Source organism: Nycticebus coucang, chromosome 2, assembly GCF_027406575.1.
Source record: "Nycticebus coucang isolate mNycCou1 chromosome 2, mNycCou1.pri, whole genome shotgun sequence".
Lineage (NCBI taxonomy): Eukaryota > Metazoa > Chordata > Mammalia > Primates > Lorisidae > Nycticebus > Nycticebus coucang.
This window is the reverse complement of record NC_069781.1, coordinates 76,241,702-76,257,446: the sequence shown is the minus strand read 5'-3', so window position 1 is coordinate 76,257,446 and position 15,745 is coordinate 76,241,702. Positions and strand designations below refer to the sequence as shown.

Here is a 15,745-nt window from a genome sequence, read left to right as displayed (position 1 = left end):
CTACCCAACTGGTCATATCTTTGTCTCCTGTTACAGTTCCTGTGACTCTCTTTCCTATTCTTTCATCTTTCTGGTCTTGGAAAATTTGTAATAAAATGTTCCATGTTAAAGGTGAAGCCTTGGGAAAATCTCTAGATTGAGTAAACATTACTTTGAAGGTTCTTTCAAGCTACCGCCCCTTTTATGGTGCCTCTAAAATCTCCAGCTCCCAGGTCTGACAAGGGTGAGTGTTATATACTGATTATATACTGTTACGGCAGTATATATTGGAGCCCAGGGCACTTACATTATTAACACCAGTCTTGTGCATAAAAGTCACCTCTTGAGGTCAATACCACTGCACCTAGTCCAATGAGTTTTAGTGTTCAATCCTAGAATTAAACTGTATTTATTGGTAAGCCCTGGAGCTGCCAAGTGTTTCCCTTGTAAATTTAGATTTTGCTTCCCAAGAGAGTCGTGGTCTCTATTCTAAATACCACCAAATTGTGGCCTTAATACATTTGGCAGGAATTTAAGTCAAAGTACAAACTGGCTAGTATGACTAGCTTATAATTAATAGCATAACTGGTTGCTAGATTTGTGATTCTAGCTCTGGCAACGGCTTTAAATATTAAAAGTGTTTAAGACTTGTAATTCTGATCCTCATTTAAAGGACCAAAAAGGAAGGACCCATGTACAGTGATATGTGGTTCACTTCTTTTTGGTGATAATGTCTTAATGTTTGCTATGAGCCTTGCGTTGCATAATATTCTAAGCTAGTGATGCAATCTGGCCTTACAAGCAGAATGTTGATTCAAGGATAACTCAGTCTCTGCCTTCCAAAATGAAATCCCCTGTCACAATTTAAGTTTTTGATCACTGTCCCTTTAAGAGTCAAGTGTGATTCTCATGTCAAATTTATTTCTAGTCTTCAACTGTTTTCTTGGTCCTTTATTTATGTTCTTATTCACGGTGTACCTGCATTTTTTTATATGATGAGACAGTTTCCTAATATTTCAGGAGCTTGTTCTTGATTGAACTCTATTTTAGCTTTTAAATTAAGCTAGGATTAATAATCAAATATCAGTGTACTATGTTTGGGGACAAGAATCTTGCAAGGACCAGTCCCAGTGACTTTGAATGGGGCATCCTCTTTCTTACTAGGCAACATAACGTGTAGCCCTGATGAGTTCACTTGCTCCAGTGGCCGCTGCATCTCCAGGAACTTTGTATGCAATGGCCAGGATGACTGTAACGATGGCAGCGACGAGCTCGACTGTGCCCCACCCACCTGCGGTGCCCACGAGTTCCAGTGCAGCACCTCCTCCTGCATTCCCATCAGCTGGGTGTGCGACGATGATGCAGACTGCTCTGACCAGTCCGATGAGTCCCTTGAGCAGTGTGGCCGCCAGCCGGTGATACACACCAAGTGCCCTGCCAGCGAGATCCAGTGCGGCTCTGGTGAATGCATACACAAGAAGTGGCGGTGCGACGGGGATCCCGACTGCAAGGACGGCAGTGACGAGGTCAACTGCCGTAAGTAGCCTTCTTAGCAGCGAGGTGCATCAGCTCTCTGCCGGGTATCAGCTGGGACAGTCTGGCTGGCTTCGTTCTATGGCATTCTCTTTCTTTGTAGCTTCTCTAACCTGCCGGCCCGACCAGTTTGAATGTGAGGATGGTAGCTGCATCCACGGCAGTAGGCAATGTAATGGTATCCGAGACTGTGTAGATGGTTCTGATGAAGTCAACTGCAAAAATGGTAAGAGTCTCTCCCGGGTGGCTAGGCAAGAGCTTGCCCTGATCAGACCCACTGATGGACCTCTCTTCTGTGTTTCTCTTTGTAGTCAATCAATGCTTAGGCCCTGGGAAATTCAAGTGCAGAAGTGGGGAATGCATAGATATCAGCAAAGTATGTAACCAGGAGCAGGACTGCAGGGACTGGAGTGATGAGCCCCTGAAAGAATGTCGTAAGTGAAGGGGTTGCTGAGTTCAGAGATGGGAAGGTTCATCCAACCCAACATAGCTAGTGCTGAGAGGGCCCTGCATGATGCCTGGTTTAACTTTTTAATGTACTCAAGTTCAATTGTAGAATTAAAATCTTACGAGTTAAAACCCAAGCAGTTTGTGGTACATGTATACCATAGAATATTATGCAGCCTTAAAGAAAGATGGAGACTTTACACTTTACCTCTTTCATGTTTACATGGATGGAGCTGGAACATATTCTTCTTAGCAAAGTATCTCAGGAATGGAAGAAAAAGTATCCAATGTACTCAGTCCTACTATGAAGCTAATTTATAGCTTTTACATGAAGGCTATAACCCAACTGTAGCACAAGAATATGGGGAAAGGCCCAAGGAAGGGGAAGGGGGGTGAAGGGTAATGGGTAGGGCCACACCTACGGTGCATCTTAGAATAGGTACAGGTGAAACTTACTAAATGCAGAATACAAATGTCTACATACAATAACTAAGAAAATGCCATGAAGGCTACATTGAACAGTTTGATGAGAATATTTCAGATTGTATATGAAACCAGCACATTGTACCCCTTGATTGCACTAATGTACACAGCTATGATTTAACAATAAAAAAATAAAAATAAATAAATAAAACCCAAGCAGTGACAAACTAGTTCATAATTTAACCTCTTTGAAGATCATTGATCGATCAGCAGGAGAGAAACTTGACTATATACTCCTTGACCAACTGTAACTTGCCAAGGAGATAATCCATCCTCAACACATATCTATGAAACACATGATTAGGTCTAACTAGTTGACCAGGCCAGCTAGATAAGTTATCACAAGTAGCCTGAATTTTAAATGTGAAAAATAAATACCAATGGGGCCGGCCGCGGTGGCTCATGCCTATAATCCTAGCACTCTGGGAGGCTGAGGTGGGTGGATTGCCTGAGCTCATGGGTTCAAGACCAGCCTGAGCAAGAGTGACACCCCTGTCTCTAAAAATAGATGGGCCTTGTGGCAGGCCCTGTAGTCCAGCTACTTGGAAGGCTGAGGCAAGAGAATCACTTAAGCCCAAGAGTTTGAGGTTGCTGTGAGCTATGATGCCACAGCATTCTACCCAGGGTGATAGAATGAGACTCTGTCTCAAAAATTAATTAATTAATAAATGTGAAAGACAAATATCAATGGAGAATAGGTTGTCAAGTGACTTTGCTACCTTTTTATTCCAGATGTAAATGAATGCTTGGTAAATAATGGTGGATGTTCCCACATCTGCAAAGACCTAGTTATAGGCTACGAATGTGACTGTGCAGCTGGGTTTGAGCTGATAGATAGGAAAACCTGTGGAGGTGAGTCGAAGATGGGAACCTAGCCCTGTGGGGAGGGGAAAGGGCAGCGTACATCTAGTAAGGTGTGGGGACAGCAAAACTAATTCTAATTTCCCTCCTAGATATTGATGAATGCCAAAATCCAGGAATCTGCAGTCAAATTTGTATCAACTTAAAAGGCGGTTACAAGTGTGAATGTAGTCGTGGCTATCAAATGGATCTTGCCACTGGCGTGTGCAAGGCAGTAGGTAAATGGAATTGGACTGGTGTTGCTCTTGTACCTTTATGAGTAAGTGCTTATAAAAGGTACAGCCAGTAACTATAATAGTCAAAGTAAATATAAATAGTCCTTGAGAACAATGCTACTAAACTCAGTGCAACAGTATAGATGAAATAGCAAGTATTTCCCCCAAACATCTGCCCTGAGCATTCCTTTTGCATAGGATACCATGAGTACCTACCAGGTTTGCTTACTGTCTGCTTCCAAAATTTGAGTGCCATTCGAATAAGTAACTTGTCAGCCACCCATATCGTTGACTGCCTCCCTAAACAATGGGAAAGTGCTCACAGCGCCAGGGGCAGGAACTCAGAGACAGGTACTACTGAGGTGTTCAGCAGTATGTTTACTATTTTACTCCTGTGTTGGAAAGGTGACTTAGAAGCGCCTTGCCTTCTTATAGCTAAACTGAGTAAACCCAACTTCTGTCTTGCAGGCAAAGAGCCAAGTCTAATCTTCACTAATCGAAGAGACATCAGGAAGATTGGTTTAGAGAGGAAAGAATATATCCAACTCGTTGAACAGCTGAGAAACACCGTGGCTCTCGATGCTGACATTGCTGCTCAGAAACTCTTCTGGGCTGATTTAAGCCAAAAGGCCATCTTCAGGTAACTTGCAGTTCCATTCTTGGTGTCTTTGGCTAAGTCATTGTCTTTTGGCCCGTGGGAAGGTTTGGAGGAGCTTCTCCTATCTCTAGCTCCGGTCTCGCATCTACTTCCCTGGGAACATTAAATCTAATACTATCTTTACGGGCAACCTTTGAGATACCCCATAATTAAAGTTGCCATTCCATGGGGAAAGTGGGGAATTATAGCTAAATGTACCTATATTTATAAAACGTTCATTATTAAAATTAAAAAGAGGTGGTCAACACAGAGAATATTTTGTAAATATTTTGTAAAATTTTATAATGACTCCACTGTAAATAAAGGAACATTTAGCTAAAATTTCCCATTTTCCCTATTTAATGGTGACTTTATGGGCAAGCTTTGGGATACCCGGTATTATTATAAAACATATATATTTTTATAATATATAAAATATATATTATATATAAAAACATGTATATAAATTGCTGTCAGTTCCTAATTAGAAACAGTTGTATATGAAGTAATAGATGATTACAGCTGAAAGACTGTAACAGATGACACCTTAATTTCTCATATTTTCTTCCCTTTCCCTATGGTTAACTGAGAATTGTTCATTGTTGCTACAAACAGAAAAGGTAGTGCAGCCTTTTCTTAAGGCAAACTATAGAAATTCTGATGATGGCTAATGAAACAAATAGTTTCACTTAGAATTTTGTTATTCTTATATACAAAAAGCATATCAATAACTACATAACCCACAGTATTACTAATTTAGCATCAGTTAGCAGCATGGTTAAATGTACGCAGAAAGTCCGTTCTCCAGCTCTGATGGTATCAAACTCTTAAATTTCTTGTGACCTATTCTGTTTCAGTGCCTCAATTGATGACAAGGTTGGTAGACATGTTAAAATGATCGACAATGTCTATAATCCTGCAGCCATTGCTGTTGATTGGGTATACAAGACCATCTACTGGACTGATGCGGCATCTAAGACTATTTCAGTGGCCACCCTAGACGGAACCAAGAGGAAGTTCCTGTTTAACTCGGGCTTGCGTGAGCCCGCCTCCATAGCTGTGGACCCGTTGTCCGGGTTTGTACCCTGTGTTTTCTGTCACCGCAGCCTTTTGGATGCTACATAGTATCTGCATAGGTTAGGAACTTTCCTCCTACCTGAATTGGTACTAAAATCCCAAGACTTAACAGCCCGCACCCCACAATCAAGAAATTTCTGGTTCAAGATGTCAGTGGTGATACTCTTGAACAACACTGGGACGGTCTCATCTATGTGATAGATCTTCCCCCATCTGACTCCTGTTTGGCTGCTGGTTATTATTGCTTTGTGAACAAAGCAATTCACAAAATAGCATTTCTGATGCTGTACACCAAAAGCTGTATCTGAATCTTTTGTCCACCCATTTTGTATGCAAGTGGTCTTTCATTTTTGTCTGAACACTTTGCTGGGTTAGCTCTGTAGTATCAGCCTGAATTGCAGGGACTTTGGTAAGCATAGCGCATCTGAAAGTGCAAGCTGTCTGAAAGTCCCATTGAAAAAAGCAGGCCTTTTAAGAAACATTTCACTGAAGTGTTTTCCTAAATTTGAATGACGTAGTCAACTTCCTAAACTACCTCAGACTGTAGTAATCACAGCTGGCCCCATGGAGCCTCATTAGAACACAATGAGCCTCTACCATAAAATTTAAAGGATATTCATCTTTCAGAAAGCACTGGCCTTTTAAAAAACAAATGTATAACTGTCTGATGACAGATATAAATGATTACAATTAATAATGCGCTTATATTCTCTTAGTGTTAAATTTTATTTACCCGTAATTTATACCGTTAAGTGTTACTCTTCGTCTCCAGAGAATCAATCTTTTTTTTTTTTTTTTTAGTTCATGTCTTTCATTAACTTACACACATTTATTTATCTTCTGTTATTAAGGCAGGAAGTTAGACATCATTGTGGCAAATGTTGTCTATCAGAGTGGCTGGCCATAAAAACTCCAGCTCCACATTCACCTGAAGGACACTCTTGGCAAAGGCAATTTTGCCATTTTTATCCACCTTGGGAAATTTTAGAACAGCAAGCTTAACCTTCTTTCTCTTACATTTATTCTTCTTGGGAGTGGTGTAAGACTTCTTCCTTTTTTTCTTTTTTAGCACAACCACAAAGACTTGATTTGTTTGTTTTTTTATGGCTAAATAGTATTCCATGGTATACATATACCACAGAAAAGTGCGTAGCTTTTAAATGTTGTAGTCAGACAAAGTACATCCATCTTCCAGGTGCTTCCCAGCAAAAATGAGTATCTGCTGATCAGGAGGAATTCCTTCCTTATTCTGGATCTTGGCCTTTACGTTATCTGTTGTATCTGAAGATTCAGCCTCAAGGGTGATGGTCTTCCCTGTGAAGGGTTCTTATGAAAATCTGCATCTTGGTAGCAGTTCCACTTGAGGTTGAAGGAAAGGAGGAGACAGATTAGACCTGGGGACACACAGGGCGATGCATAGCTTGCTGCCCAAGAACACACACTGAGAAACTCTTAAATTTTCTGTTCATTCTTTATGAGCATTTGTTTCAAGCTTCACACTTGATTCCTTCAAAACCACTAAGGATTATTTCTGATTTAATTCTTCCCAGCTTTGTTTACTGGTCAGACTGGGGTGAACCAGCTAAAATAGAAAAAGCAGGAATGAATGGATTTGATAGACGTCCGCTGGTGACAGTAGACATCCAGTGGCCTAATGGGATAACGCTTGGTATGTATTTCTTTCTTCTCAACTACGAATTCAGCTATCCTCATGGTGCTTTAACTTATCTCCATAGTTAATTCTGGGCTGCAGAAGACGACTCTCTGGTTCCTTCTATAGGAGGAATTTGCGATGAGAATAATGGAATAGCACAATTACAAAGGCTTGCTGGCCTATTGTCCATAGGGCCTGATAGATTTAACATGAATTCAGTGGGTCTTGGGGATTCCCATATAAATATTCTGGGCACAGATACTTCTAGCACTTCCTAAATTACAAGCTGTAGTTTTCTTTTGACTCTTCAGGGAAGAACAACAAAATGCTAGCCTCTTTTAATATTTTCTATAATGTGAGTGACATATCGTAAGTCAGTTACCTTGAGATTCTGAGGTACCCATTTAGCCCCCCAAAATGAATTCAGGCACAGATTCTGCATGCTGCTACACAAGGTTTATAGGACCCCTGCAAAAGGAACCATGAAAGTCGAATATTGAATTCATTAGATATTTAAAATGGAAACTGGAGCAATAACAGCTTATACAATGACTGTTCTTTTCCTACCTAGACCTTATAAAAAGCCGCCTCTATTGGCTTGATTCTAAGTTGCACATGTTATCCAGCGTGGACTTGAATGGCCAAGATCGTAGGATAGTTCTGAAGTCTCTGGAGTTCCTAGCTCATCCTCTTGCACTAACCATATTCGAGGTAATACTTACATCTCCCATCTAAGTGTACACCTTTGAGTAACCATAGCACTTTGGAGAAAGGAAGAGACAGAGGAGGGAAGAACAAAAGAGCATAACTTGAGAAACTGCTTTCTCTTAAAATCTGGTACAAATTAGAGTCTTAATTCCTCAAAGCACGGTAAGAAACATGAACTTGCCTCTTTTACAGTTTTATATCTGATGTCCTGGATCAGCATTCAATAACTTGGTCCATTAAATGGCCAATAAATAGGGGTGACCCTAATTAAATACTGACTTGCTCTAATCCTGGGCATACCTGCTGATTAGGGTGGTTCTGTTTTAGGATCGCGTCTACTGGATAGATGGGGAAAATGAAGCAGTCTATGGTGCCAACAAATTCACTGGATCGGAGCTGGCCACCCTAGTCAACAACCTGAATGATGCCCAAGACATCATTGTCTATCATGAACTTATACAGCCATCAGGTACCGTGGAGAAGCACAGTCTTTAACAACCACTTCTAAGGGAAGCAGCATGACACCACCCTGCTGGGTGGCAGTATTACTTTGGCAACTCAACTTTCTTTATAATGGAACATTTGCCCTCTCATACCCTACCTCAAATACTGCATATTTGGTGTTTGATCTCTTTTACTTCTGGCATTTTATGAAAAAGCTTCATGACCTCAGTTCCTATCTCCCCCATCCCAGGATCAACTTCCATTTCTGTTTTTTCCATGTGCCCTTGGTCTCTTACTAAGACTACTGTACTAACTCCCAAAGTAACTCTTGTTTCACAAACTTTCTCTGTTAGTTTGCTAGGGTTGCCATAGTAAACTACCACAGTCTTTCTTAAATAACATAAATTTATTATCTCAAATTCTGGAGACTGCAAGTCCAAAATCAAGGTGTTGGCAACATACGATCTGAGGACTATGAAGGAAGGAGCTGTTTGGGGCATCTCTTGCTGACTTATACGTGGCTCTCTTCTCCCTGTGACTAGTCACATCATCTTCCCTCTGGGTCAGCAGTTCTCAACCTGTGGGTCGTGACCCATTTGTAACAATGAAAATACATCCTGCATATCATATATTTACATTACGATTCATAACAGGAGCAAAATTACAATTATGAAGTAGTAACGAAAATAATTTTATGTTTGGGGTTCACCACAACACGAGGTCGCGGCATTAGGAAGGTTGAGAACCACTGCTCTAGTTGCTTGTGTCTAGGTCTCTTCTTATAAGGATGCCAGTCATACTGCATTAGGGCCCATGCTAATGGCCTCATTTTATTTCTTGATTTCTCTGTAAATACCCTATCCACAGATAAGGTACTGAGGTACTGAGGCTTTGGACCTCATCATATGACTAGGAGGTAGGTACACAATTGAACCATATTACCTACCTGTCCCCTTAGACATATTTGTATAGGATTATGTAGATTCGCAAACCCAAGGGGCTATATTGCCTGATGCTCAAAACACTTGGACGGTTCCATCTAAGTGCAACCTTCAACCCTCCCTATAGCCAAGTTCCCTTCTGCTTTATCAGAATAAGTCAAGACAAAGCCAGAACAGGCTTGGTCTCCTTCCTTTGAGCATTTGCTCTAAACCTTGGACCAATAGTGAGAGCCATTCCTAGTCCCTCACCTCCCGTACTTTGGCACTCATCTGTTGAAGATGTAATGTTTTACCTCCAAGAAATCCCTTTACATCGAGTGTCCCTAGAGCATACTACCTATACCTTTATGCTTACTCCTCACCGATGCTGCTCTCACATGAAGTTTTGACAGCGCCGAGACATTTAAGCTACCTGGGGCCAAGGATTCATGTCAACAACATCTAGAACAGTGTTTCTCAACCTTTTTTTTTTGTTTTTTTTTTATCTCACAGCACACTTAAATTATGTTGATCAAAAAAAAAGAGTAAAAAGGAATATACTCACTATGCTTTGAACTTGTTTCAAAAATAATGTTGTTTCAAAAATAGTTAATGATCTTTAAAAATTAAAGAAAATCACTGATCTAGAATGAGGTTTATATGTAGCAGGCCCTGGAATACCATTTTTTTGTTTGTTTGTTTGTTTGTTTGGGATTCATTGAGGGTACAAAGAATTAGTTTACACTGATTGTATTTGTTCGGTAAAGTCCTTCTTATAATTGTGTCCTGCCCCCAAGAGGTGTGCATACACCTCATCTCCCACCCTACTCCTCTCTCCCCACTTGCTCATTCCCCTACCTCCCTTGTATTAGCTCGTCTGCTGCCTTCATATTAGAATAGAGCACATTGGATTCTTGCTTCTCCATTCATGTGATGCTTTACTAGAAAGAGTGTGTTACACCTCCATCCAGGTTAACACAAAAGATGTAAAGTCTCCATCTTTTTAAATGGCTAAATATGGAATGCCTATCTTAAAGAATGCTTTTTCCTAACTAGGTAAAAATTGGTGTGAAGAAGACGCAAAGAACGGAGGATGTGAATACCTGTGCCTGCCAGCACCACAGATTAATGATCACTCTCCAAAATATACCTGCTCCTGTCCCAATGGATACAGTCTTCGGGAAAATGGCCGAGAGTGTCAGAGTAAGGCTTTTTGAATTTTAACCACCAGCTGGACATACAACAGGCAACATGATAAGACACTAGCTACAAAAACTGGCCTGGCTTTTAAGAATTTTGTTTTCACTAATTATTTGAGTAGACTTGAGAACATATCTGCTGTTGTCATGTGCCAGGTGTTCATGTTTTAACCCCTTTCTACAGCCTACGAGTTTATAGGTGACTAAAATATCAAGCTACTGCAAACCAATTTTTACCAATTATTCCCATAACAGCACTGAGCTAGTCAAATTGCAGATAATTAAACAAAGTCTTCACGTTTTCCTCCAAAGAGGGAGAACTGAAATTATGCTTAGGAAGGCCATGGTTACCAGAAACATCATTGCCTCAGTGGAGGATACTAATAACCAAATTTACATTTTAGCCTTCTGTTCTTAGCTTTTGATTAAGTAGCAAATTAAACTCACTTGTTTTGATCAAGGAACCCATATGGTTTTTATTAGCTTAATTTTGGGTCACGGCAGGGAATAGCTTAGTCTACAGAGAAAGTAGTTGCAAGACAGACTGGTATGCCTGGTGGCCCAGAGCATCTTCAGAACATTTCTGGGAGCTCCCGAGAATCCAGGATATTGTTTAGAGGGGTCTTTAAGTGTGGCTGTACATCTGTTTGAATTATCAAATTCTAAATGCTGTTTTTGTATGAAGACTACTGTTTGTCAAAATTTTGACAATCAACCATACAACTTAGTTGAGCAGTGGCTTGTGTCTTTCACTCAGTATTAAAATAACCTCTTGCATAGCTTGTCTGGACTGAACAACTAGCCACTCTGGAACCTTGGGGTTAACCAGGTTCTCAGTTTTTATAATTCAGGTACTGCACCTACTGTGACTTACAGTGAGACAAAAGATACCAACACAACAGAAATTTTACCAAGTAGTGGACTAGTTCCTAGAGGTATTGGGTTCAGTACTGCAGACTGTTAATTTTAACTAACAACTACCCTCTTGGTAACTATAGCTTAAATAATTCATGCAGCCTTTAACCACTCATTCAGCCCCTGATTGGTAACCTGAAAATCTTAGCCTGATCTAACCTACTAGAGAACTTCTCAGCAAAACAGCTATTACAGCATGGGACTCAAATACTTCTAGGCCAGAGTTCTTGGCATACAATTGTCATAGATGCCGAACAACTATATTGGGTACAAAGGTAGAGTGAATTTCTAAATTTGAATTCAGATCCTTTTAAACTGATTTTCTTTTTTTTATTCCTCTATAGGGATCAATGTGACCACAGCAGTATCAGAGGTCAGCGTGCCCCCAAAAGGGACTTCTGCTGCCTGGGCCATTCTTCCTCTCTGTAAGTAGATTCCCTATACATCTAGATTTGATAAACTTCTTAGATGCCAGATGGGCATTGCCAGTTCACTAGCCACCCCCTTTCATGGCCTCTCATGCTGTCATGGCTGTCGTTACCCTGCATTACATTCACTTCCTCTCCCACGTTTACACTAAGGTCTATATTGGGGTGTCCAACCTTTTTTTCTCTACTGCATGTTGGAAGAAGGGTTGTCTTGGGCCACAAGACATAAAAGTTAATGAAAGCTAATTAGCAATGAAAAGATCTGTGCATACTTTTTGTGATACCTGACGCCACAAATAAGCAAAAAAAGCCCTCACAAAATCAACATATGGTCCCCAAGCTGTAGATTGGACACTCTTGGTCTATACTATACTCTTCAGTGGTGTCCTTGGAATGCTAACTGGCAGTGATAAATGTTCTGCAGTTACACAGAGGGTGCTTATTGCTTTCTATGTTAGCTTTGATAGCCTGGCTTAATCCCCTTTTATAATAAGTCTCTTTAACTAGTATACTTTTCTATTCGTCTTTGAGATATGTCTAACACTTCCTACAGAGATGCATAAATGCTTAAATGTTTTCTTGAAGAGTTGTAGAATTAGCAGAGAGTAAATTAAAAGTAGTTAAGAGTTTAAGAATTTTTAAAACTAAGGGAAAGAACCTCTAAAGCTATTATCAGACATGTGACCTCTAGGGACTTTGCTATAATAGCTTCTCTGTCTTAAATTATTAGATTTCAAGCTTAACACATACACTAGGAACACTTGAGTAGCTCACCAGAAGCTTATACCATTTAATTCAGTGGGCCTGGGGTGGGGCCTAGGACTCTACCCTTGCCTGGATGTAGCTAGCCCAGCTCCTACGTATAGGATAATAAAACATGAAATTGTTATTACTGTCAATTACCATGGATTCCTAATTATTACCTTTTTTGCATATTATGAAACTATATCTGTGTCGCTTAAGCATCCTCTAACTTTTTTCAGTGCTCTTAGTGATGGCTGCAGTTGGTGGCTACTTGATGTGGCGCAATTGGCAACACAAGAACATGAAAAGCATGAACTTTGACAATCCTGTGTACTTGAAGACCACCGAAGAGGACCTCTCGATAGACATTGGTAGACACAGTGCTTCTGTTGGACACACATACCCAGCAGTAAGTCAGCTTTGTGTCTTTCTACACCATGGCTTGAAGTAAGAATTTCTGGAAAGGACACCACTAACTCGAGCTAGAGCTACCTGGGTTAGAAAGAGTTATGAGAATCATGGAATCCCCAAACACCTCATCTACTACCTGGATATCAGATAGCTTAGCATGTTGGGATATAAGTCCAGCAATTGATCAGCATCTGACCCATACAGAATAGCAAATAGGTCATCATTGTATTATTGGAGCTATTTTCAGTTATAGAAATGACGTATAAATGTTCCTTTTTTAAATGATTAAATCCATTGCCTACTGGATTCTCAAAAATAAATTAGCATATCATGAGTAGGGTTCATGTACAGAGGCATTGGCTTAAAGTCAGTGTATTGGGTAAGATTCACTTATCCAAAGTAACAATATGCTTTACGAAGACAAATATCTTATCCCACCTCTCAAGCTGTCTGGCAAAACATGAATGGTGGTCAAGTCCTGGCACATACATCTCTCACATTTTCTTCAACGCTTATGATCATTAATTAGAATAGGCAGAATCAGTCACGCTGTCTTCTCTCTCTACCAAGCAGGTATGTAGTTGAATTCAAATCAAATGCATGAGGGATGTAACTGAATACTGTTTTATAGCTGACTATCTTTCTGAGTGCATTGGGTCTTTGACCGGGCAATGAAAACAGCAAGGTTTGCTTTAAAGACTAGAGTTTCCACCAGTGAGTTATCACCAAACTCATTTCATATTTTTCCTTTCCACAGATATCAGTCGTAAGCACAGATGATGATCTAGCTTGACTTCTGAGACAAGTCTCGACCTTTGAGGTCTAAACCCCACAATACCCCACATCCCAGTGGTAACTGAACCAGCAGCTGAAGTCTCTTTTTTCCTCCTTTCTGGAAGAACATCAAGAAATCTTAGGGCGGATCAAGCTTGACTCTTTTATATTACTTTTGTAAATAGTCTTATCCATGTTCTACTTCAGCTTTGGATGTGGTTACTAGGTATCTGTAACCCTTAAATTTCTAGACAGTATTGCCACCTCTGGCCAAATATGCACTTTCCCTAGAAAGCCATATTCCAGCAATGAAACTTGTGCTATAGTGTATACCACCTGTACATACGTTGTATAGGCCATCTGTAAATATCCCAGAGAACAATCACTATTCTTAAGCACTTTGAAATATTTCTATGTAAATTATTGTAAACTTTTTCCATAGTTGGGACAATGGCAATAGGATAAAACGGGTTACTAAGATGAAATTGCCAAAAACATTTGTAAACTAATTTTGTACTTATGAATGAAATCTTTGACCTCCATGGAGGTTCGCAAAGACTGAGTGTTCAAACTACTGTACATTTTTTTTTTCAAGTGCTAAAATAATTAAACCAAGCAGCTTAATCATGGTTTGTGCCTATTCCTCTGGGATGAACTCTTATGAACAGTCTGAGTAGTATCAAGCGTTCTAACTGTGTATGTGAGCTACAGCTCTTGATGTGTAACTACACCTATAATTGGGCTAGTTTCTCTTGTACCCAAGTACTAACAAACAAAGACCCTTTTAACTTTTGTTCCCCAAATATTTCTTATTTTGTAAAAAGAAGCTAGTTTAGCCTGTACCTAGAATTCTTGCTTATAGGAGAGTCTCTTTCCTCGTTAACTGGCTTCCTGATCTAGAGATGTGTGCTAAGATTTCTGTGACTTCTGCTGCTTCATATTTAAGTCTGTATGCCATGTTTTGTCATTTACAAGTATAGTCAAGTGCCTTCTAAGGCACAGGAAAGGGCTTTCTTCTTATGAAAGTCTCCAGGGGTCCTCAAATTGTGGCCCGCGGGCCACATGAGGCAGTGTGATTGTATTTGGTCCCGTTTTGTTTTTTTACTTCAAAATAAGATCTGTGCAATGTGCATAGGGATTTGTTCATAGTTTTTTTTTTTAAACTATAGTCCGGCCCTCCAACGGTCTGAGGGACAGTGAACTGGCCCCCTGTTTAAAAAGATTGAGGACCCCTGGACTCTAGACTGTCTCACCATGCAGATGGCTGTTGAGGATGATGAGAGTGCCATTCCTAAGGCAGGGTTCTCAATGTGGTCCCACAACTTAATAGAATTGCAAGTTCTCAGGCCACAAGCGCACGTGGAATCAGAAGCCCTAGAGGAGGGGCTGAGGAATCTGTTTTCTTAAGCCCTTCGGGTGATACTGATGTAAACTAAAGTTTGAAAACCACTGTTCTAAGGTGACTTCTTGGAGAATTGTAATAGCTCCTAAATTTTTAGCCTAGCTGGGATAGGATAGATTCCTACAGGGGACAAATTTTGGAACTTATGGTGTAAAGAGGAGATAAGGAGTTTGAGTAGAATAAAAAGTAGTCGAGGACTTTAGTGAGCTTTCTTCTAGGTTGGCCATTCCTTTCTTTCCCTAAAGTCTCAGGCAGCAAGGAAAGGCACAGGCTTGGAACCATGAGCATATGTCCAAAGTGAGGTGGGGAGTGGACTGCAGATGGTACAGCAGTTCCTCTGGGATTAAACAACTCATGGACACAGTAGCAAGAGGGCAAAGAGATGTTTTGAGTAGCTGAATGGAGCAGTCACTGACTCATGTCTTTCGCATCTTGCTTTTTGTGGTTAAGCAAGAAAATGAATAATCCTAGGTGAGGAACAAGGTGATTCTGTTGTCTTGCTTAATGGACCCTCCCCTACTTGTAATTTTGGTCAAATGAATGAAACAGAAGAGATACCCTTGGACCTTCTTATTAATGGGAGGCGTGGGGGTAAGCACATGGAAAGAAAAGGCTGTGGTCATTCAGGTGGACTGACCGGCCCCCAGCTTGCTTGCTCCACACGCAGCCATCACCCTGAGCAGGACACGGCCTGCCAGCAAGGACTTGCTGAAGGACCTGTTTGGTAAGTAGGTTAGCGCTCATCATACACTCTAAAGTCCATTCATTTGGCTGCTGCTGTGACCCTGCTATGGGACAAAAAAAAATACTGATTCTTTTTTAGTTGGATTAGGGCTAAATTCTCATTTAGAAGCTTAAAGTTAGATACCAGTGTTTCTGTCCCATTGCAAGGATTATACAGTATTAATCAACTA

The 15,745-nt window shown here is 40.4% G+C and overlaps 1 protein-coding gene across 4 annotated transcripts in view; it reads left to right on the top strand.

The window, feature by feature from the left end:
* VLDLR (very low density lipoprotein receptor) overlaps positions 1 to 14,053 on the top strand; it is a 32,403-nt gene extending 18,350 nt beyond the window's left edge. For 3 of the 4 annotated variants that reach the window (XM_053573886.1, XM_053573896.1, XM_053573904.1), the window contains 14 exons: positions 1,144 to 1,515; positions 1,616 to 1,738; positions 1,824 to 1,946; positions 3,175 to 3,294; positions 3,396 to 3,521; positions 3,987 to 4,158; positions 5,013 to 5,231; positions 6,783 to 6,901; positions 7,458 to 7,597; positions 7,922 to 8,063; positions 10,015 to 10,161; positions 11,417 to 11,497; positions 12,484 to 12,653; positions 13,413 to 14,053. In XM_053573886.1, coding sequence (XP_053429861.1) covers positions 1,144 to 1,515; positions 1,616 to 1,738; positions 1,824 to 1,946; positions 3,175 to 3,294; positions 3,396 to 3,521; positions 3,987 to 4,158; positions 5,013 to 5,231; positions 6,783 to 6,901; positions 7,458 to 7,597; positions 7,922 to 8,063; positions 10,015 to 10,161; positions 11,417 to 11,497; positions 12,484 to 12,653; positions 13,413 to 13,448 — 2,090 coding nt within the window. In that variant the 3' untranslated portion in view covers positions 13,449 to 14,053. Of the gene's footprint in view, positions 1 to 1,143; positions 1,516 to 1,615; positions 1,739 to 1,823; positions 1,947 to 3,174; positions 3,295 to 3,395; positions 3,522 to 3,986; positions 4,159 to 5,012; positions 5,232 to 6,782; positions 6,902 to 7,457; positions 7,598 to 7,921; positions 8,064 to 10,014; positions 10,162 to 11,008; positions 11,093 to 11,416; positions 11,498 to 12,483; positions 12,654 to 13,412 lie in introns of all 4 variants that reach the window. The other variant, XM_053573914.1, reaches the window with a different exon arrangement.
* Positions 14,054 to 15,745: the final 1,692 nt, after the last annotated feature.